General features: G+C 32.7%; 1 protein-coding gene across 8 annotated transcripts; it reads right to left on the bottom strand.

Moving 5' to 3' along the window:
• Nucleotides 1-461: 461 nt before the first annotated feature.
• On the bottom strand, nt 462-20,449 carry LOC128548947 (uncharacterized). 8 transcript variants are annotated; one of them, XM_053524708.1, is made up of 7 exons: nt 20,159-20,449; nt 14,931-15,581; nt 13,284-13,394; nt 8,535-8,627; nt 7,204-7,374; nt 2,166-2,336; nt 462-873 (listed from the first exon to the last, which is right to left on the bottom strand). In XM_053524708.1, the coding sequence occupies exons 1-7, from the start codon at nt 20,385-20,387 to the stop codon at nt 602-604; spliced, it is 1,698 nt and encodes a 565-aa protein (XP_053380683.1). In that variant the 5' UTR covers nt 20,388-20,449; the 3' UTR covers nt 462-601. The 8 variants fall into 8 exon arrangements, 4 of the variants coding, with proteins under 4 accessions (XP_053380683.1, XP_053380684.1, XP_053380685.1 ...); XR_008367363.1 differs by lacking the exon at nt 462-873 and adding an exon at nt 3,579-3,710 and having other exon boundaries at nt 2,197-2,602; XR_008367362.1 differs by lacking the exon at nt 462-873 and adding an exon at nt 2,433-2,602 and having other exon boundaries at nt 2,198-2,336.
• Between the last annotated feature and the right edge of the window lie 3,310 nt (nt 20,450-23,759).

Consider the following 23,759-nt stretch of genomic DNA (forward strand, 5'->3'; position numbering starts at 1 on the left):
TTGTTTACTATATATAGTATTTTTTTCAGAATATACTGAGTGCCAAGTGCAGCCTTCAGAACAAGTATTGTTCTTATAAATTATTATCTACATAAGATGCAATGTCTTTAAGTATGTTAAAAATTGATGTACATCACTGGATTCCATATAAAACGGGCAATGTCGTTAATAATAATAATAAAAAATCAAAAAAATCCGCACTGCCCCAATAAATTTTGCAAAAAGTGGCCTGAGAAACTAAACATTAAATATTTTTGGCCTTATCCGGCTCGTGTTTTAATCTGCAAATTCAGGCGGTGCAAAAACTCGTGTTTGAGACAAAACTTATTACCAAATCTAGCAAAATATGTGAATCAGGGCCCAATTTCTTAATGATGAAAAATACAAATAGTATCATAATGGGATCATTTTCCAGTAGGGTTCAATTGCATTGCAAATTGCAATATATAAACAAACTGGAGTACCTATGTACATATTTACTTACAAGTTCTTTTGCACATTTATATATACCGCTTACACAATTATTATTATAATAATATTAACATATAAACAATAATCGTATTGATCGTTTTTTTTTTCAAAATTAATCATGACAACATATCTATTTGCACGACAGTATATACACCAGTGTTTTCCATGGGTCATTTTTCGCAATAAAATATGATCTTGCAGAAACTGCTAAACACCAACACGTTTTATAATTCATGTTGTAATATACAGATTGCAAAGGGATTTTCTGTTGGTTCAAACAATCGTCTTGGCATTCTCTTGCTGACTGTTTACGTCCAGGGTAATGATTAAATTGTTCGTCTATTTTATTCCACCTTGGATGCCATTTACGACCAGCATCAAACGTACACTCCTTTGGCTGAACTAAAATTGTAAAATGATCAAGATTTAGATATATCTCATCAACCGATTTTAAGTATTTTATACCATGCAGTATTCATGACGAATATATACGATTGCATTTAGTTATAAAAGCTCCACTTTATGGATTTTCGGAATGTGTGTACCACAATTTAATAACTCAGTTAATAATAATTGCCTTATATTTCATTTGTGAATTAAGTACAGGCTGAAGTTCGGACGTGTACTTATTAAAACACGATTAATTTTGATTATTCTCAATAGAACGATTACCTTTATGTTATACAGTGATAAATTATAAGAACACATTTACTTTTTAGACTCTAACCACGCAACTTTTAGTCGAAATCCATTTCAATACTTGGTCCAACACCTATTATAGTGTACACCAGAAAGATTAACATTGCATAACGGAATGTTGAGGTATATTTACAAAGTAGTAGTTCAACAATTTGCAAATCATTTGTGAATAGAATTATCAAATCCGAAAACAATGCAGAGTATTTTCCATTCAGCCCATAATACTAGCTAAACTTGTAACTATGCCGTCACTGCTTAATTAGCAAGTTCACACGTTAGACATTTTGCAACGGTCAGCAAGCATTTATCGCTCTGCAAAAAGTATGCCCACGAATATAAAGTCAAGCTTGTGTTATCGCGCCCTCGTGATATACTTCCTTCGCATCTGAACGACAAACATCGATTTTATTCAACGACAAATCACAATGAGATATATTATTTTTAATTACCAAAGAGATATGTTCATTGTGACACTACGTTTGTACGTTTGCTATTCAATAAATACCTGTAGATGCCCGGGAACTATTTCACCAAAAGTTTGTAATAATGAATACATTAGTTTGATAGTGATAATAGCTATTTTTAGATATATAACGCTACTTGTCTTTGAAACTAATGCAATTCTACCTTCCTAACTATAGACCTAATTAGATTATGTTTCCAGTTTCTATAAACTAACACGGTTACTGCATCTTAAAAAGGCGGAACTTTCCAGAGGTTACAATGCTATGATACTAAAGGTACGTCACGCAGACATATGACATACATGCCAGACCGTACCCGCATAAACCTGCATTATCTTAAAAAAACGCCATTTTACTGCTTAGAATAATATATATTGACTGAATTACAACTATGCTACATTTTAAAATGTCTGCTTTTTTAATTGAAATAGATATTCAATGTAAATTGAATTAAATCGTTTTTGTTCGCACTGTCAAATTGTTTTTCTTCAGCTAAAATGCCATAAGAATGCCATAAGAAATCAAACATACCTTTAATGCATGTAACAATTTCTGACCATGATCCATCGTGTCGACATGTCATTCCGTTTTGTGATGATAGAACATAACCATGATCGCAATGAAAGTTGTTTAAAATTTCTCCAGGGCTGAAAGTTGTTCTCCAATCTTTACAATTTGCTGCATGATTTGGAAGTGTGCAACCTGAAAATGCAAATAAATAACACTTATTATTATATTATTTGCATTTTTTGGTGTTTAGTTTTTGCGTCTAAAAGAATATAAGAAACCAAACTTAACTTTAATGCATGTAACAACTTCTGACCAAGATCCACCACGTCGACATGTCATTCCTTATTCGGATGACAGAACATAACCATGTTCGCATTCAAAGTTGTAAACAGTTTCTCCAGAACTGAACGTTGTTTCCCAACCTTCATGATTCGCTGCAAGATTTGGAAGTGTGCAACCTTAAATGCCAATCAATAACATTTGATATATGTAAATGCATTTTCGCACTGTGTAAAAATTTAAACTTACCATCTAAATTAAATACTGAATAAAAAAGATATATGTTAACTGAGTAACTGGTGGCGGTTGTCAAGAATTTTCCACGTTGTTCCAAATTCTCGACATGTGGCGGTTAGGTCAGCCTCCACCAGTATATCTTAACGTTGTGTAATAAGTTTGTTTGTTTCAAGTATACTGTATTAGGCCTCTGTTCACAGGGCCTCCACATCTGCATTTTAAACATATACTTTATATCATATGTATTTGTATATTGACATTTATGTGAAGCTGTGACCAATTCCTGCCAACCATTAATTTAAACGAAATTAGATACTAATTGCTTGCTATAGTAAAATTATTAATAGTAAAAGTAATGTATTCATACAACTGTCTTGGGTTGTTCTTTTTAGTATTATTATTTCTGTGCCAAGCTATCTTCAGTAATGTGTTTTTAATGATTACCATTCAAAACCTGTTACTGAAGGAGCTCTTATCCTGTTGTAAGGGCCCACTTTAGCTTATGTCTTGTTGGTATATTAATATACTTGTTGCGAATTAATCTCCTTTTGGGTCCTTTCAGTTTTGCACATGGAAGAAGAAGGTCGTTTGCAAATAGATGCGAGGGTTGATTTTGCTTCTTATCGGAGGAATCCTCGATTGTTTATACTTGCTGATGTTTAATATCCCACCCTCCACTCCCCTTATTTTGCTTGTGTTCTCCTTTTTCTTTATAATTTCAGGTACATCTTATGTGTTCAAGTTCAGCCTACACCTTCCTACCCTTCAGTCGTTACAGCTTCACATGGAATATTGGCAGTTTTCACATGTTAATGTACGGACATGACAGTGTCTGTTTTCCAGAACTGTGAAATATGTACGTGTCATATATAAACGTTTAACGTAGTCACTGATTCTGTATGTCTGTTTTTTGTATACCTGATCTCCGTTGAATTCTGATCCCAGGTTCGGCGGTTAGGTCAGCCTCCACCAGTATATCTTAACGTTGTGTAATAAGTTTGTTTGTTTCAAGTATACTGTATTAGGCCTCTGTTCACAGGGCCTCCACATCTGCATTTTAAACATATACTTTATATCATATGTATTTGTATATTGACATTTATGTGAAGCTGTGACCAATTTCTGCCAACCATTAATTTAAACGAAATTAGATACTAATTGCTTGCTATAGTAAAATTATTAATAGTAAAAGTAATGTATTCATACAACTGTCTTGGGTTGTTCTTTTTAGTATTATTATTTCTGTGCCAAGCTATCTTCAGTAACTGAGTAATTATTGGTCAGTTAAGCAATATACCTAAGACAATGCATAACTTCATTTGAAAGCTTAATTAGAAGGTTGGTAATTTTTAGCTTGCCAACACTTCTGAAAAACTGACCGGTCACTTTACCTTGCTATCATTTATTACGGATAATACATTTTTTCATATGCTTTTGAACAAGTATTTTGCAAAATACTCGAATCTCACCGTACATGAACTCAGTGCTGTTATATTTTCTGGTCCTTTGGGATCATTGAGTCTATTCGATTTTACAATAACTAAGTTCCACTGCAGTCGGTGCTAGGGGCGCGTGAGGGGTGTTGCACATTTCATTATCTCTCTTGAACAGACTCAAATCAAATTCAGTCGTCGTGGAATTATATTCTTGGAAATGACATTTTTATAGATTTTATTATCATAACTGTTTTTGCACAGACTGAAGAATTAGCACCTTGAAACCGAGATAGTACATCTTCGCACATTGTATTATTACTAACATTGTCCCTAAAATCAAATGTCTGCTGTAACATATTGCAGATTCCGTTGAAATTATTAAATTGTCAGGAACTTTATTGCAAAAACATGGCATTAGAACATTAGCAGCACATTATACTGGAGAAGTATTTGGTATAATTTGCAAATTGCCTAATTTCATATTTGTTTTATCATATCACATTATTTCAATTTCAAAATTCAAGAAATGGCAAGATTATTTCAACAAGTTCTTGAATTCATGACTAATTCAACAGGTGTTAAAGCAAAAGGTCAAAAGTTTTAAAAACATTGTGACCCTTCTTCCGTTTTATATGAAAATACGTTTAAAATTATAGTTGAAAAAGCTGCCTGTAAAATTTTATGTTTTCCATAAAATCTATACATTTGCTAAACAAAGTTTATTAAGCAATACCAAATGTTAATGATGATCAAATCTTGAAACAATTACACTTTCTGAACTTACCACAGTATTGTAACCCCGAGTGTGAAACATTTCGAATTCCGGGCACTTTAATACGATACATTAGCATGTTGCTTACAAATTGTAGAAACATACAAATAGATCCTCTTCAATATAAGTTTTTGCAGTTTTTCGATTGTGGGTTGGCTTTTTTCTAAAGTCTGTCATTCTTTAAACTAAGAGGGTCATTCTAAAAACAATCACGCCCTTCCATGACAAGCAAGAAACTTGTGTTTTAAAGGATGATACATGAGTGACCCATTCATAATCCTGTAAAATGTTATTGAAAACTAACATACCAGTTCGGAGATATTCAGTTTTGTATCAGGTGTAGTCATATACACGAAGGAAAATACTTGTAGCTATAAAAAGTGACAATAATCTGAAATTAGAGCGTACATTAAAGTACGTGGTTGGTTCTTAGGCAAATACTCAGTGAACTGCATACTTCATACAGGAAGACTGCAGTATCAGAGAAACCATTTTACAGGTGGGTACGTAAAATGGTCAGACAGTCCTTAAAGGCAGGGCTCGTCCTGACAGGCCCAAAACAGCAGTGACGTCAAAGAACATTGCTGTTGTAAGACGTCTGATTAATAAAGACGCCAGGTGTATGGTCTACGAGATAGTGTCTTTCTTGACATGTCACGGGAAGACCTCAAGAGATTTTCACCAAGCACTTGGTTTTAAGAAAGGTTTGTGTTCAATGAATGCCTCACATGTTAACCGAGGAGCAAAATGCCAATAGGATCAAATGTGCATAAAGAGACGCCGAAAAAGTTCTCAAATTTAGATGATCGCACAATGTCACAGCTCCAAGCATGAGGCGAGTCCTGAATATACTTTTATGAGACACGGCGTCGCGTTGACAACAGACAGTTGCTGTGAAAAGGTGACCAGAGACCAGTAATTAAAAAAGTGCCATACGGGATTTGCATTCCGTCTCATTTATCTCAAGGGTTACTGTTGTACAAATTCCTACATCGTCAGTCACTGAAAAGTTTTAAAGAGGCAAAGTACTGAAAGCTGTTAAACGAAAATACAAAAAAAAATGCGTCCAATGATTGGTATTCGCTGTCTCTAGTTGATCAATGACAAAGCTGCTGCTAACCAAAGTGTCATATACCAAAAGCTTCTGAGAGATGAAAATTTAATATCAATGAGTCATCCCGCTTATTCAACAGATCTAACTCCTTGTGACTTTTTCCTCTTTCCAAGGCTGAAAAAGATGCTAGCTGGAAGTAAATATTTAATGGATTAAACCACTTTAGATTAGTAATTATTCAGATATTAAAGACCATACTCAAGTTGACTACTCTGCAGCGTTCACCTCTTGGATTTCTCAACTGTGGAAATGCTCGTAAGTCCATGGCGAATACTTGGAAGGGATAAACCTAATTTAAACTGTCATTATTTCGTATGATCCTCCTAATACGGTTTAAGAAATTGTTGACAATTTACATAGTAACGTACAATCTTAAAAGATATCACTTATTTTATAGATAATACTATAGTAACATTATTAGGAAAACATTATAATCATGTGTTTATCTTTTATGACTGTTTGTCTTGTGAATTGTATTATGTACCTTCTTGTTGAATAATACCACGTATTATGCATTAAATAGTTAAGGCTATTTTAGAGCTTTTAGTATGTTGTACAGTTCCGTGAAATTTCCTTGATATCATATAAGCCCTTTTGAAATATACTCTTGAATGTGAGGTCACGGTTGGAAATTTTGCTAAGTTTATTTGTTCTCGACGTATTATCTTTCCATTTCAAGTTGACTTTCATTGACAGAAGTAAGAAACTATAATGATTTATTTTTATTTTATCTGTATTTTATTTTTTTCTTATTTATCAAAACCATTAAATAATGTTATGTTGTCGATTTACATTACAGACCAAACTCTACCGAACAAAGAAGTTTACAAATCACGTTTAAATAGTTCAGTAATCTCACGTTTTAAAAAGTATAGTTGCATATTTACATAGCCAATTGAGCAGGCTTCTGACTGAAACTACCAGTTTAACTTTTCGACCGCGCACAAAAAAAAAAATCGTCCTGAAAGCAAACATATCGCCTAGTGTTGTACGTTTCCACTCTTTCCCGGAACGGTAAAGCACAATACTGCACATGCAACTTTTTGCAATAGTACCTTTTCACGTTGTCTTCAAATATTTGCATAGTTATATTACGCTCCTCTCTGACAAAGGCAAGACACTGTTATTATGTTAATGTAAAAGCAGTGTTCGTTTAATTATTTAGGAAAATGTCTTCTTTACTCTTCAGCAACTATATAATCAATTGAATAATCAAACTACCTTTAATGCAGGTAACAATTTGAGACCATGATCCGCCATCCCGACACGTCATTCCATTTTGCGATGAAAGAACATAACCACTGTCACATGCAAAGTTGTATAACGTCGTTCCAGGGCTAACAATGTTTTGGCCTTCATAATTTGCAGCACGTGTTGGCAGTATGCAACCTTCTGTTTGAATAAATAACAAGAATACACATTATTTTTATCTTATTGTTTAAGAATCAAAACAACACCAACAAAATGCTACTGTTTCAATTCAACATAAGACATTCATGTTCTTTGTAGACTACTATACGTTTAATTGTAATACCTAGAACTGGAGATTAAATCACTGCTAGGTTATGGCATCATCTCTCAAAAATGAATCATATAATTTTGATATAAAATAACTAAATATTGAAACATTGCATATTTTTACACGTTAATGATTAACAGCTCTGCCTGACAAAATGCTGATCAGTATAAATCTAAAAACTAATGCATTGTCGTAATAATTGTCTGTTTTATACATATAGATGCAAGAAAGAAATAGATTACTAAATATAATAGGTAAAAAATGTAGCACGAATCATTTCATTCCAAAGCGATAAACATGAAGTGTTAGCAACTTTATTATCATGAATATTTTTCATGTATGTTTCGCTGGCTAATGGAGACGGTGATTTACTTAATAAATCATCAAGCTGCCATTATTTGTGTGATGCTGTGATGATAAAACATGATGGATTGTGTGCAACTACATTTACTAGAAGATGAAGTCGCCTGAGCGCGAAATATTATTGTATCCTATATAAACATTTATCAATGATTAGACATTTGCGTTGTTTATAGTTGGATTTAACACGGTCCATAAATCAAATGTTCATTCTTTGGGTTTTGTCTGTGGCTTTTCTTTGGGGGTCCTCCGTTGTGTTCCTTTATTTGCTTTTATTGTCCTAGTTGTTTTACAGTTTACTTTGAGTATGTATTTTAGTGTAAATGTCAATTATTTAAACATCCGTACATCCTCTTTTTTAGAATTTCGTTTAGGTTAGACTGGGTTGCTATTCCTATCCGATCTTTGTTCTTGCTGTTCTACTTTTGTACTGATTAACCTATATATGCGACACTGGATCAGTTAAAGTTGAATAATTACTATGCATTATTCTGCCTGAAATTTATATGCATGTGCTTTCAAAAATTCGTTAGAGCTATCTACCGTTACGGTTATATGCGGTTCATTTCGATAAAATTCTAGGCATTGAAACCATTTAATTCATTGTCTCACAGTTAATGAATTCTATGTAATGCACGTTTTCTTAGAACAAAACAGTTTTAACTAGTCTTACCGACACAAGTTGGTTGTTTGCCACTCCATGTTCTATCTGCTTGACAGTGTCTGTTATATACCTTGATGCTCGTGTTGCCATTCAAAGAGTAACCTTAAAATGGTGTACAATACAGACATGCAGTTTCTTGTCTTAAAATTATATGTTAACAACTATATTTCAAATGTCCATTCATTACGTCTACATTCATAGTCTTATCCTGGGTAATAAAATATTCTTATGGTCTGCGAGTCCATTCGTCTAAAACAACATAGTAAACCAGTGCCCATACTCGTTATGGATTTTGTTGTAACGGGCACCGGCACCAGACCAGAAAGAAAATGCCTCTGTACATGTTATACCCTATCCCTAGGTATTCTATAAGAGCCATGGTTATGAAGGGAAAAATATACTAACCCGTTTCAATCGCGCATTTCATACCTAAAACACGCAGTTCGGTAAATGTGTACTATGGATATCAAACAAGTGGTAATTTATCATCCATTGTGGACCGGTCACACTTCTCCAATACATCTTATCTTAGAAAAACAATGCGTAATTTATAATTATTTCAACGTTAGTTTATACATAATTTATTTTAGGTCGATTGTGAAGGAAGTTCTACAACTTATATTAATCACTCTCGACACCTCAATCCTGATGGAATCCACCGCCACGAGGGTATGAGAGAAGAGGCCAGTTTCTGCCCTTTTAATGCTGAGCGCCAAGCAAGGGAGCCACTGATACCATTTTTTACGTCTTTGGTATGACGCGGCCGGGGATCGAACCCACGACCTCCCACCACTCGAAGTGGACGCTTTACCACTAGGCTATCGAGGCGGTTATTTCAACGTTACACAATAAACTTGCTTGAACTTCCCTAGTGAAGTTCCGTTCTAGATTACAAAACCATTCTGATTGGCTGTTGTGAAAATGTATGTCAATCGTCATTTTACTACACGTGTTCGCTAAGATGTGAAGATGCAGCAAAATGAATAAAATAAACAGAACATATGCAGACCAATGTACGATCTCAAATTAAAGATCATATACAAGATGAATTTCATTCATCATTTCGTGTGTTAGTGTAAAATTGTGATTTTTTTAAATTCTGTTTTAGTTTGTTTACATTTCGCCAAACATGTGCACACTGCAGTGACCTCTAGAAAAGATGTTCATTAGAGAAGGTCAAGCAAGTGTTTTCTGTAACGTTGACGAAAGCATAAATATGTTGATAATCACAGCAATGTGAAATATTGAGACAATGTGACTGTGGCACGATGGAAGATAAATTATCGTTTGTTCAATAAACTAGGTACCATTCACCGAACTTTAAGTTGAGAAATGTACAATTGAAACGGGTCAGTATATTTTCCCTTTCATGACCATGGTTCTTATAGAATACCTTAGGGTAAGGTATTACATGTACAGATGCACTTTTTTCTGGTCTGGTGCCAGTGGTTGCGGGGAGGTCTAATAAGCAATCTAGGCGGATATATACTAATATGTCGGCGGGTCTACTCAACAGTCGATTCAAAAACGCTACCAAAAAAAATTAAACTAGTCACGGTCTTAGCTACTGGCGCAACATGAAACCTAATATAACAATCAAACAAGATTTAGCTTACCAAAAGGTTCCTTCTAGCGCATATTAAATATTCTTTTTAAGGGATCTTTAATAAAATAATTATGAACTATGTGTTTTGCTAGTTTACGTGCATTCTTATCTATTCATTATAAGAATACTTAAAGTTATTTCACACAAACATTTATTTAACTTAAAAAAAACAACACCTTTTGATGAGCGATCCTACCGTACAATAATAAATACCATATCTCTGTCAAATTGTCGGGAATCAATGTCGACAGCTGTGCAAGTGGCACAGATCAGAATTTAGTCGTATGTTTCCCTGTTTTAATTAGCTATACAGTGGAAGAAAAGATCTGCTATATGCCAGTAATTTCATTGCATGAATGGATACAGCTCCAAAACTAAACCAGCAGAAAAGGGGCTTTTATATAAGTCGGCACCTACAAACTGATGGATTTGAAAAAAGTGCGTACAAAAAGTTCACAACTTAAAAATTAGAAAACAATTAATCAAAAGGCATGAAATTACAAAGTTCGAAATATTTATAGCTCAGTAAAGTGAAGAAATGCATTATACAGTTCTAGATAAAAACAAGGGAAGTAACTGAAATGTTGTAATCCGTTGATGGTACGTATCGTGCAATAGCATTCACAGACAAGTAAAAAATCTCGAATAACTTTATTAGTACAGTATGTTTTGATGGTTATACTTAAAATATCAAAATAATAAAGTTGGTATGAAATAAAATCGTAAAAGCAAAGAATGCAACCGAGAAGAATAATAGTAGACGATATTTTTGGGCGGGAGACTATTTTTAGATGATGAATATTCATTTAGTTTAAATCTTGATTCTACAATATGACATGTAAGATTTAGGAGTTAGATAGTTTAAACTAAATTATTGTTTTTTGTAGGTCTGTTTATTACATAGTTGTATTTCAATAAAGATTGACTTAAAGATGCGTAAAAACACATTGGCAAAGAGGCTATTTCTAATGAATATGCATTCATGAGTACAAAATGGCGGCGCCTACTGGAATTCGGATGCCTTTGATGATACCCTTGTATTCATTACCTGCTCAGTCAAGTGTGACATGTTCACCATAAGTGTTCCTTCTCATGAGAAGGAACAATAAACAAACTGATTAAACCTGACATGTCTGTATTTTTATTTTGAAGGTTCGAATTCGCCTCACAAATAAATTGTAAAAAGTATTATCAATTCGATGAATTGCTATTATAGTCAAGTAGTACATTTTCAAGAACAATAATCATTCATAAATATCAGTCACATAGGACATTTATAACATATTTATTGTAAAATGCAGGACAGTACCAAATAAACACGACCCAATACGTAGATATTTTATGAAGCTGAGTGAGGTGCGAATGTATATAATGGAACACCACTGTGAATTTTCCGTATTTTATTATTCACTGAATTTAGGGCAACAATAACACTTCAATTCAATTTATCAGAACAACAATAACAATAATAAACTTACTTAGAAATTTTCAGCATGGATAACCATTGATCTAATGAAACACAATTAAATTTCAAAAACTAATGTTTAGATAAAAACATTAGTATATAAATTCAATATTTATAATGGACATTCATAAGACGTAACCTCATTGGTTAACCAAAATAGGTAAACTGATTTATAAGTTAATGACAGCTTTCAAGAGCATATTACTCTTAAGGCTACTACAGATGAATCAAAGCGGCATATAACAATGTATCTAAGTAAAAAGTCATTCAACGGTAGGTGACAATTTAATATGTCTATTTGGAATGAAATAATGTCTTGTCCAGTAGATACAGTAATAGTTGACTGACATCATTAAAAGAAAAACTGGCTTCTCTTCTCTCATACCCTCGTGGCGATGGATTCCATCAGGAATGAGGTGTCGAGAGTGATTAATATAAGTTGTAGAACTTGCTTCACAATCAAATTAGTATGAACAAATAGTTGACAAACGTTCTTATTATGTAAGGGTTAAAATTAGTTTATTTGTCCAGACAATATTGTTTGTAAAAAATATTATCTCAAACCTCAGACAGTATCAGTGTAAAATTTAGTATCAGTTTGTTATGTCACAAGGTATAAAATCATATAAATTATATCAAGGCCTATATTGTATATGGTAAAATTGGCATTGAAATGAAAATAAACAAAGCAATGAAAATATCTGAAGTATGTACTGCAAAGTCTATAGTGTTTTAAGTATAAAGTGAATTTTAAATATTCAATACAAAATATATTATTTTTGTAACTAAATATGTGTTATTTTCAAAAACCTGTTTTACTATATAACATTAATGAATACTATTCTTCATTTTGGGCCTCCTTATCCTAAAATACTTACGGTAGTTCTGCACGTTATTATCAAGTATTTTTCTAAAATGTAAAATTTGATAAAACCCTGACTTAAAACTTCAGAATACACTTATATAAAAGGATGGTTCGTGTGCTCTATTTTTCTCTAGACTGACTTGAAATTATATGACCTAAAACAAATTTTTATTATGAGCTTGGCCTCTTTTATAACCTATGTTTTTAAAGTCATAGATATAACTTTTCCGAAGTTATCTGGATACTGTTATATCATCAAGCACATTGTAAATTTATTTTCTAGCTACTTCATGGTTATTTACTGGTTTGCCTAACTGCTAAAACTATTTATGCGACTTCCTATCTATTATATTGTGTATTTATTCCTTGTTCATCCGCAAAATGTATTGTAAGCAGTTATTAAAGTCTCATATTATTGATGTTATTGTTGTTGTCTTTCTTTTAATTTCCTTTCTAAAGTTCAATACAAAACGCGTAGGAGATTTCAGGTCTACAATATTTGTATTTTGCTCTGCCTTACTGATCTACTTTCATTTAATTATGGTTATCTCAGGACCCGGTATACCCGGTATGCTTTAATGGTATTAATTAATATAGCCTAGAACAAATCATGGTCTTAATTTGTACAGTTTCTTAGTTTATTATCTTTCTAAAATTAATATTTAGATAAAACTACATTGTTGCCATGAACATGTAAAAATGTTATATTTCTTTAGGCATTCATGATGAAAATATTTTGAGGTCTATATTTTCTCAAGCTTAGACAAAATTAGATAATAAGAAATTATGTAAAAATATTCAGTTAGACAGATGGCAACTTACCGATATTACATGTGTATTCGGCTATACTTCCATAAACATTTCGAACTCCTTCATTTGTATTCTGGGATATTTCTCCATTTCTAATACTTGGCAACTCTGGACATTGGTTTACTGTTGAAAAAAAACCTTATATTGATTTTATTTCAAAAATGAAAATAGGTATCACATTGAGACAACATCTCAACTGAAAAGAAGTCATACGTGATAAATTTCATAAAACGCTAGTAATTTCTGCATGCAACTTACATGAAACATACCATTACAAAATAATTTAAAAATAAAATAGTGCATTTTTCATAATTATGTACGTTTGACATGCCTTAATTTTCTGCAATTCGTCAATTGTCATACAACGGGAAAAAACGTCTCTTCAGAAAAAAAAATGGAGATTATCAGTTACTACATTTCATCAAGCAATAATTACCCTAGAGTCGAGTAAAATTCCTGAACCTATGAAATGAGTACATGCAGTGTTAAATAAAAAAAAAATTGAACAAATGTTAACGAAACAATAATAAAAAAATATCTCTTAGATGAAAGTATTTCTTTGTTTGACCAATTATTGCATTAAAAATATTACTATATCCCTCTTACAATCCAACGAACAAATTACAGTCCATGTAATTCTGAATATAAATACGAAAAATGACGCAAGAAGTTGTTGTTTGAAGTGGAGATGAACTTTGCTACATTTTTGTCGATTTTAACATTCTAATGATATATCAAGTAAGTTCATGTATGTCTGAAAAACCCACCATAACCTAGTGACCTATTACCCCTAATATCCCTAACCCCATGAATTCTGATATAATTAGTATAATACAGCTATTGTACAAGATGACAGGTGAAAGTTTTAGGTCCTCCCAAAATAATGTATTTTCACTATTTCATCTACAAACTAAATCAGTCATTCTCTTTCAGTATAGTTTTAAAAAATAGAATATTAAATACCTTGCACTGCAGAAAGAAAGTGTTGTCAAAAATAACCTTAATACATCCATGCAAACCTGTGTTCTATCCAGGCATGAATATTGTTTTAAACTAAATTTAATATGCATAAAAAGCCTGCAATACAGCAATAAGCTGAAGTGTCATCGCTTTGTTGACCTCTTGTGGTGCCAAGAAATGGTAAGCGGAAGAACTAGAAAAAAATAAATAAATAGAAAAACCACAAAATATGTTTGATTTAGGTTAAGTTTGTTTAAAAGAAATTATTTTGTCGAGAAGTAGCAATAGATTCATTACCCTTTAAGTGTATGTTTGTCTAAAACACTGAGGGTGCTACGTTTTATTTGAACTTGTTAAACATAAGGTAGCATTAATGAATGTATCCAAACAAATTACGTTCGGTACATTTTAGCAAGAAATAGGAGACTAACACAATTTTCGACGGCCATTTTCAAGTCAAGATGTCACTGGATAAATAGACAGCTTAGCGAAGTATAGCAAAAAAAAAGAAATAAAAAAATAAAAAAAAATAAAAAGAAAGAAAGGACACAAAATCATTTTTGATAATATTCGCCATGGACTGTAATCTCTTCGCGTTATGCACACATATTGCCTCTTGAAATGTCAATGACTCATCTGTCTTGAAGATACAACTTAATTGTTGATTCTGTTATCATACATGGAAATGAAAAAGCTCACCTTTTAACAAAATAATTGATCGTTCCTTTAATGTTTTAATATCAGCTTTCATTGTTAAGACATCCTGATCAATCGTAGAAAGAGATGTCTCAAGCGCTGTAACATTCTTATCTATTGATACATTTACTTGGTACTGTTTCTTCGCCTTTGATTGCATTGTCTTGATCTCGTTTTTAACATTTAACAAACCATCAGACATCCGCTTGTCAATTTCCGCTATGTCCGTTGCAACGCTTTTGTTCATCGCAGCAAGGTCGAGCCCTAGTTCTGATATATCTTTGTCACTTAATGCATTACTTTGACTTTGCAGTTCTGAAATATTTGATTGAAGAGTTTTGATGTCGTTTTCAACTTGATCAAGACCATCGTACATCTTTTGTTCCACCTTTTCTATGTCATCAACAATGTACGTTAGGTTGGAGTTCAGCACGAAATCAACTTTAAATTTTAAGTCACTAATACTTTGATTGAAGAATTGCATGTGCTTCCTCATATCTGATTCTGCTTGAATCCTTTTTACTTTCTCTGATCGAAGAGCTTTAGCTATCAGGCTGTGCAGTTTCAATGTATTAGTAGGGACCTTCTTGGTATGCTGTCTGTTTGATTCAATCGAAGACAGTCTGTTTTCAAACCTTTCAAGCTGGGCTGTGTCTAAAAATTTAGAGAACCGCATTTATCATATAATAACTTTTTCTTTTTGGTGACAAATATTTTGTAGAATGTGGGTGAACATTGACTTGAAAGATGCATCCTTTATACGAGTACTTTAACAAAAAGCGATACAACCGCATTGTAAACACCGCGCTCAACCGTTAACAATGTCAAACGGTGTATGGCGAAACATGTAATACCGATTTGCATTAATTTCAATGACAGATTTCCATGCTGGGTAAATTAGCAATCAATTATTTATTAAAATGTATAGATATGAATACATATGTGTAAAAAGTTCAATGCGCAGATACGTACCTATATGTCGTTATTACAAACTATTGTATACTTATGAGAACAACTGACATACGCCCATATTTTCAGAGTAAAAGAATTTACTTGGTAATCTAACCAAGAGGATTAGCTTTCGTTTCGTTAATCCAAGCAGTTCAGAATATTATATTTTGACAACAAAATTTGCTTAGCTTAATGTGTGTTGAAAATAAGTGCTACATGTAGGCTGTGTAACTAATAATACAAACTTCAAGTAGGAACTATCTATTCTAGATATATGTGTAGTTAACTGCATGAAAGTACAAGGAATGAAAAAATATTAAAATATCATTTTTGAAAAAGAGTTATTTCAGCTGAAGAAAAATGACCCTGGGTAAAATAATTGTGAAAAAAATGGAGACAACTCCGGTAGGACTTTATGGTAGGCTTAGATGGTTATTGACCTAGAACCTCATGCAAACTATGCACTTTTTACCTCTAAGCAGACAAATTTGCCACATGGATTAACAATCTGAATAGAAAACTATGTAAGGATCAAATAAGTTAATGCCCTAGGGAAAGTGTGACATTTTCTGTGGTGAAATTTGTCAACAAACAGACGATTATTTTTAAATGTCAAAAACCCACATGATTTTACAAGGCGAAATATGTTGAAAAGGCTACTGCTGGAAAAAGAACAATCTCAACATATATGGGAAAAATATCTACAAATATGAGAAAATCGAAGAAATCAATTTTAGGACTGTTAGATGCATGACTGTGTTATCATGCATAGCATTTAACATAGATAGGTTACTTTTCCTTTGCACTGATATAACATGGACAGGATTAGGAATAACAAATGATGTTCACCAAACAATTTCACTATACAAACGGATTGTTTCCCTTGTGTAAAGAAGGCTTAGGGTAAGTCTCTACTACATGACATGATTGTACCAAAGTGTGGCCCTTATAAACATGACTCAGAAATCTAATAGATAATGTATCACTTTCCGCCCGTTTGTTTGTATGACACTAAGATATATATTTTATGATACTAACGGACGTTTGCAATTGACAGCGTGCTTCCGTATGGAAAGAATTGGCATGTTTAAAATAATATGGGGACAAGGAATATTATTCGCAACTATATATGTTATATATTTCTTTCAATATTACTTAAACCACTATCATTATCTTATGTTTACAGCTCTCTCTCTCTCTCTCTCTCTCTCTCTCATAAAAACAGTTTTATCAGCGGCAGCCATCATTGTCTGATTGACCGTGTTAGAGATCTCGATCTAAAATTGTAAAGTATGCAAAAACTACTACGTTAAAAATTGAGAGAGAGAGAGAGAGGGAGCGGTGTAAAATTAAGATATAAATAGTGGTTTAATAAGTAATATTGAAATGGTTATGACATATATGGTTGCGATAAAATCCCAGTCACATTATTTTAAACACGCCATTATTTTCCATACGAAAAGAGACACTATTATCATTTCAAATACTTTGAAGGAACACTTCTTACCACATATCTTATCGTTTGCATAGTAATCTGTTCTCAGCAATATAACCGCATCTTCCCTTCCCTCCATATGGAGAACAACAAAGCTCATTTCCGATAATTTGAAAGAACTTGTCTTACTATGTGCATCGCACCGTATTAAGGCGTTTTAAAATGTTAAAAAAACAGTAACATAAAATTAAGTCAATACACTATGCTTATGATGCAAGCAGTAATTCCTTGTTGGCCGAGCGGTAACGGTATACGTGTTATACTTTTTCGCCGGGAGTTCGATTCCTAAACCCGTAAAATTTTTATTTTAAAAATTGTAATAATTGTTTTGTTTTGTTTTGTTTCTTCAAAAGATTTAACGAAGACTACACGAGTTAGTTAATCTAGTTCTAACTTGTTCACTAACTTATACACGTACATATGTTTAAATATACTTCGCATTTAATAAGATCTAATGTTTTTGTAGTGATCCGTTGATATTTTCAAAGCTCAACGGGTTAGCTCTATAATTTTATATCAATCTTACACTTCACTTTAAATAGCATTGCCCGGTCATAATTTCAGTATCTCTCGATTTAAAGATACTACCGATTTTTATACGAAAATAAGAAAAGAAAACAACTGATTAGAAACCAAAGAGAAACAAACTTACACAAAGTATGTAAATTAAATGCAAAATTAAAAAAGAACCATCCGAACTATCACCAAAAATAATGTCCATCCACACAACCTACTGCGCCATCAAGCGAACTGTTGAACTGTGTTTGTATTTGTGAGCAACATTTTATGACATTTTTTAGTCTTCATATATTCTGTTACAGATTTATTTAAGGAATAAAAACATCGATTACACAGAGTTAGATCCCTGTTAGAAATGTGTATTTTATTACTTTTAATAAAACGTTTTAATAGCCTCACATTCATAGAAAAGTTTTTCAAAAGTGGAATAATTATTATGGTTTCAATACATTGTCTAGTTTTACATTTGTATTTGATATTTTGATATTTCAACGACCTGAAACAAAAGGAATGTTTTAGAATAGCATGTAACTTCGAAATTCATCTATTTTCAATCTACCTTGGTTGCGCAACAAAGATAGACAAAGGTAGGTAATAATAATTTAATAAAATGATTTTGGCAAATATGTACTTGTAAATACAATTTTTTAACAACTTTACTACAGTAGTGTTAATGCTTAATGAAAACAAAAAACACATTCCTTATTATTACTCTTTGGTGACAGGAAACTCCAAGTGCTGCATTTAAGACTTCACACTAAATGTACTTCACTTAATTATCACCTCTTCCTTAAAGCATTTCTCTTAATCAAATTTCCACTACTTCTTTGAGTGTCCATTTCTTTCTGCCTGTCGAAACGATCTATTAAATAGTCTAGGGATTTGACATTGACTTGAACACGATTTTATTTGGCTATCCTAACCTTTCTGGTCAGGAAAACACTATACGTTCACATGTACTAGCCTACATATCAGATAGCAAGAGTTTCCTTTAGTTTTATAAGACAGCTCCATTGAGACATTTTCTTAGTCCTTCTTTCTCCCCTTTCTTCTATTTCTGTCTTTTTGTCAAATCACATGAATCGTAAAGTTTTCATCATATACGTGTTTACAATTATATTCAATTAAATTGTTTCTTAAGACTACATTCATTATCCCGGAACAACTAAGAGCTCATGTATTTGCCCAAATTATTTTTCCGCAAAGGAGAAGTATTCTGTAAAACTATGTGTCTTTTATTCTTATCCTTTCTTACTTATCTTGTTTAAACTAAGATGTATGTATTTAATTTGTCCATGTATTACTTGGATTAAAATATTTTTAAACCAAAATAGCGCTTGGTTGGGCAACAAGGATGGGACAATTTTAAAAATACTTCCAGTGAACATCTGACGTGTATTAATAACTTTGTGAACATAAATAACTGTAAATGATTTGGCTAAATTTTAATAAAATTCATTTGTTGACCAAAATCGGATTAACCACCTTTAAACGAGAGTGCTACTGCTTGTTTATTTATATATGGCTAAAATATAAACGCCATAATACTGTGATGCAAGGATAAATCTTTTCTCAGCAATATCACCACAGCTATTTAATGTAGTGTTAAAAAGATTCTTAAATGTTTTAATTTCTCCATTGAAATTCCAAAGATAGGCGTTACTTTACCGGATATTTTGTATTACTATGGCACCCAGCGTTACTGGTTGAACACGATTGTTTTAAAACCGTGACTTTGGTTGCTTATCTGACTCTATTCAATTACACCTGCGTTATGGCAGTTATTATTCATATCAGGAAATTACTAGTAGGATATTTAATATATTGACGTCTTTTGAAACCAAAAGAAATGCATGAATCTTGTAGAAGGCGAGATTATTTAAACATAGCACCAAAACTGATACGTTCGAAACAATGTAATAAATATTTTAAGATGCACGTGCGTTAAAACATTTTATTGCTTCATGACATCTCGTAATAAACTATAAGGAACCATTTATTAAATATAATTTCTATATGAATTTTTATCTATGTTAAGTCAAAATTTAGATATTTATTTCAAATTGATTTATACAATAGTAAATGCTATTTTCAGAATATTACAGAAGGTCTTTGAATTTAATGGAATAAACATTGAAATTCTGCATCTGTATGCACGAGGACTTGTTCAGCAAGCGTTGAGTTACATTGCTAAATGACTTCAGTTCGGCGACAAATGATGCTGATTATATATGTAAGTTCGAATGCATAGCATAAAAATACTTACCCAAACTCCGAGACGATGTTGCCGAAGACTTTTCCTGAAGCATTGACTCCATTTTATCCATTCTCGCTTGAAGCATAGTGTTCTCCATCTTCAAATCAAATATTTCCCTCGACATTGTACTTTTCAAAACACTGACTAATCCTTCACACTTGCAGTCCTCCCCCAAAACAAACGGGTGTTTTAGAAGCAACATTACCGTTATGAAAAAATACTGGCTTTTTATAGCCATGGTTTTACGTCTGATAATTAACACAGCTCATTCAAAACTTCTTTTTGTGTATAAAGGACAGATACATGCATGCATACAAAGTAGGCGGATGTAAGCCCTTAAACACTTATACATAATGTCTTACTTGTACGTAATCTAGACAATAGAAAAAAACGTAATGAGAGCTTTATTTTAAAGATGTTGTTTAAGATTTATTCTGGTGATCACATACTCAAACGTATGTGTGTGAGTGCGTGTGCATTTGTGTGTGTGTGCGTGTGTGCGTGTGTGCGTGCGGGCTCGCGTGTGCGTGTGTGTGTTCGTGCCTGCGTGTGTTTGGGTTAAGCGTCTTTTCAACTGTTTCTAAGTCATGTAAACGACGGTGATTACTTGTAGCATTAAGAACAATACCCAACTTTATGACACGTGACTTGGTACCCAACTCCGTCACCAGGATTGCAGTTCTTGAACTCAGTTATTCATTTTACTGTCTATGATTGTGTACAGATTCTTGTTATCATTTATACATTTTATCAGTTCAATTGAAAAATGATAAAAAATTACCGAAACGGGATATCATTTAAGAGTTTTATTGTTTCGCTTCAGAGTGCCCTGTACTTCTTACCGTCACCTACATTACAACACACTTTTTCACATTACAACAAACTTTTTCACATTACTACAAACATTTTTTTCACATTTCCTTCAGTAGTTGAAAAAACTATTAGAAGATACAGACTAAAGTACAATAAAAGAGATAATTTAAAACTAACAATTATTAGAAATTGGTTCTTGTGTTCTTTAGTTTCACTCTTATTATTTTTTCTTGAAATTCCCTTCAGATGTCACGATTATTAAATAGACAAAAGTAAGAATAAAAGTATAAAATTGAAGACCTTTCAAAAATTATGCAGGTAATATATAGCTATTTTACCTTTAGCATTTGGCACTTAGCATCAAGTATATGGCATACAGCATTTGGTATGTAGCATTTATCTTAAATCGGCGTCCGATTTTATATAGCTGAAGATTAAGAATACAGAGCTGGAATGAAAATAAATGAATGCTGAGTTAGAAGGCAGAGCTCGGCTACTGGCAGTTGATTGTCTAAACATTGACATCATGCTCAATGTGTCACGGAATTTTTTCACGTATCATTGTGTATGTTATTGTCAACTGAAGAAGCTTATTAAAGCGAAACATGTTTTGACAAAACTGTGTTGGTTTATGAATTTTCAACACGAACTTATTTTCACATTTATAGAGAATGACAGACTGGTTAGACAATCGTAAATGCATCTTTATGTGTTCTTTCAAAGAAGGTAACAACGCCATTTCTGTGCAAACACGACGCACACTGTCAGTCAGATTCTGTTTCTGAACATACAAAAAAGGGAACTCTGTCGATAGGATATGGATGCCCCCACTTTGCCGCTTTTCACATAATAAAAACATTGATATTTATTTTCCTTTGAGACTACATGAAATTTGGGTCAAATCTTGCGTCTGTACAATTTTTTTAATGAATAGTTAGTGTCACAGTATTCAAAAATGATGTTTAAATCTAATGTAAGGTTCGCGATTCAACCACAATCAATACTTCTGCACAGTGTTTGGACTTTGGAATTCCACAAGGCTCTGTTCTTGAGTCTGTACCTTTTATAGTATATATCAATGACCTTACACACAGATAAATCATCCATTGGCATACGTGCTAATGATGCAACAATGTCTGCATACTTATGATAAAACAGTGACTGAAGTACCCAATTTTTCCCATTTTAACATTCTACTCCATCTTGATTATTGTTGTACTATATGGCGAAACTGCACTAATGAGCTTGTAGAAACTGTCTTAGAATTTTTAAAAAACGTGCCGCAAGAATCATTCTTGACAAAGAATATAACGCTCCGTCAGCTGAATTGTTGAAAGAATTCAAATGGATGACTTTCTTTGAGAGAATAAAATATAAAAAGGCAATCATTGTTTATAAATCAATTAAAAATCAATCAACTGAACACCTTGCTTCAAAATTTATCTAAAAGCAAACAAGTAATCACCAATTAGGTCAAATGAAAACAATGAAATTAAAGTACCAAAGCCAAATATTGATTATTTTTCGTAAATCATTTCATTTTGAAGCTGTAATTTGGAACAACACCTTAACATATACGCTCATTAGATACGTTAGAAAAAAATCAGCCTTCAGCGGTCATTTTATATACATACATATTTAGTAGTAAGAATATACTCCCAGTACTATTCGGTCCTCATTGCACATAGCAATATCATTGTGGCATGTTGTCATATTTTGAGCTTAACTTAACTTGGTATATTCTACATATTTAGCTTAAACATATTTACATGAAATTGATTCATTGTCATTTATTGTTGCTTTTTTTCTATATGGTAATGTCAAATCGAACAAAGGCAATCACTAAAGGATCCATGAGGCGAGCTAACTATTTTCATTGATCAGACAGTTTTAGAATGCCTCCTTTGAGAGATATCAAATTACATGTAGTAGAATTTACAGTATCTACTAAATGAACTGAAGTACAGAGCTGCGAAAGATACTGGTTGGGAACCATTTTCCGGACACATTTTTATATTTCAGCTCAATTATTCCCCCTAAAAATATTTGACATAAATGAAGCCCACACTGCACAAAACTCAGCTCCTTCCACATCCGATGTCATCATTGCGTTGTGACGTAAAATATGGGTTCCATGGGTCCTTAAATGGGGTCACTAAAATAAGTTTTTTTTCCCGTCAGGTAAGCCAGTATCCGGACAAATACTTTGACGTGTTTTGTTGTTAATTTATATCAAAATAAGTAATAAAACTATTTCTACACATTTCTTTATCATTCATTTCTTCAAAATTGCACATGAAACACAACCCGACGTTCAATAGCAGCTACGAAAGCAAACCGAGTTTGACTATAAAAATCTCGAATTTCGTCTTATACGAATTTTTGATAATTCCAACAGATATAGAATAAAATTAGTGCAAAAATCGACAGCCCTGCATCTTACGTAACTGTTAGCGTGAAATTAAAAGAAGAACATGTTATCAACAGACAATCATCATGACGTTTGATTATTTCTTCCCCACTTGATACCTCGTCATTTGTGAACTACTGCGCATGCGCAATGCTATCTTCATGCCCCGTTAAGACAGAAAGTTGTTTTGTAAACGCATGTGAGTTATCATCAAAAACCCAAACATTACACAGCCTTATAAAATAGTGGTTTGTTGTAGACATGAAGAACAACCACCTAAATGATATAGATAAAACAATTACATGAATAACAACGAAATAAAGCGGATAATACATGTGTCCGGAAACTGGTCCTGTCCGGAAAATGGTTTCCAACCAGTAATGTGAC

Source organism: Mercenaria mercenaria, chromosome 15 (genome assembly GCF_021730395.1).
Source record: "Mercenaria mercenaria strain notata chromosome 15, MADL_Memer_1, whole genome shotgun sequence".
In the NCBI taxonomy this organism is placed as follows: domain Eukaryota; kingdom Metazoa; phylum Mollusca; class Bivalvia; order Venerida; family Veneridae; genus Mercenaria; species Mercenaria mercenaria.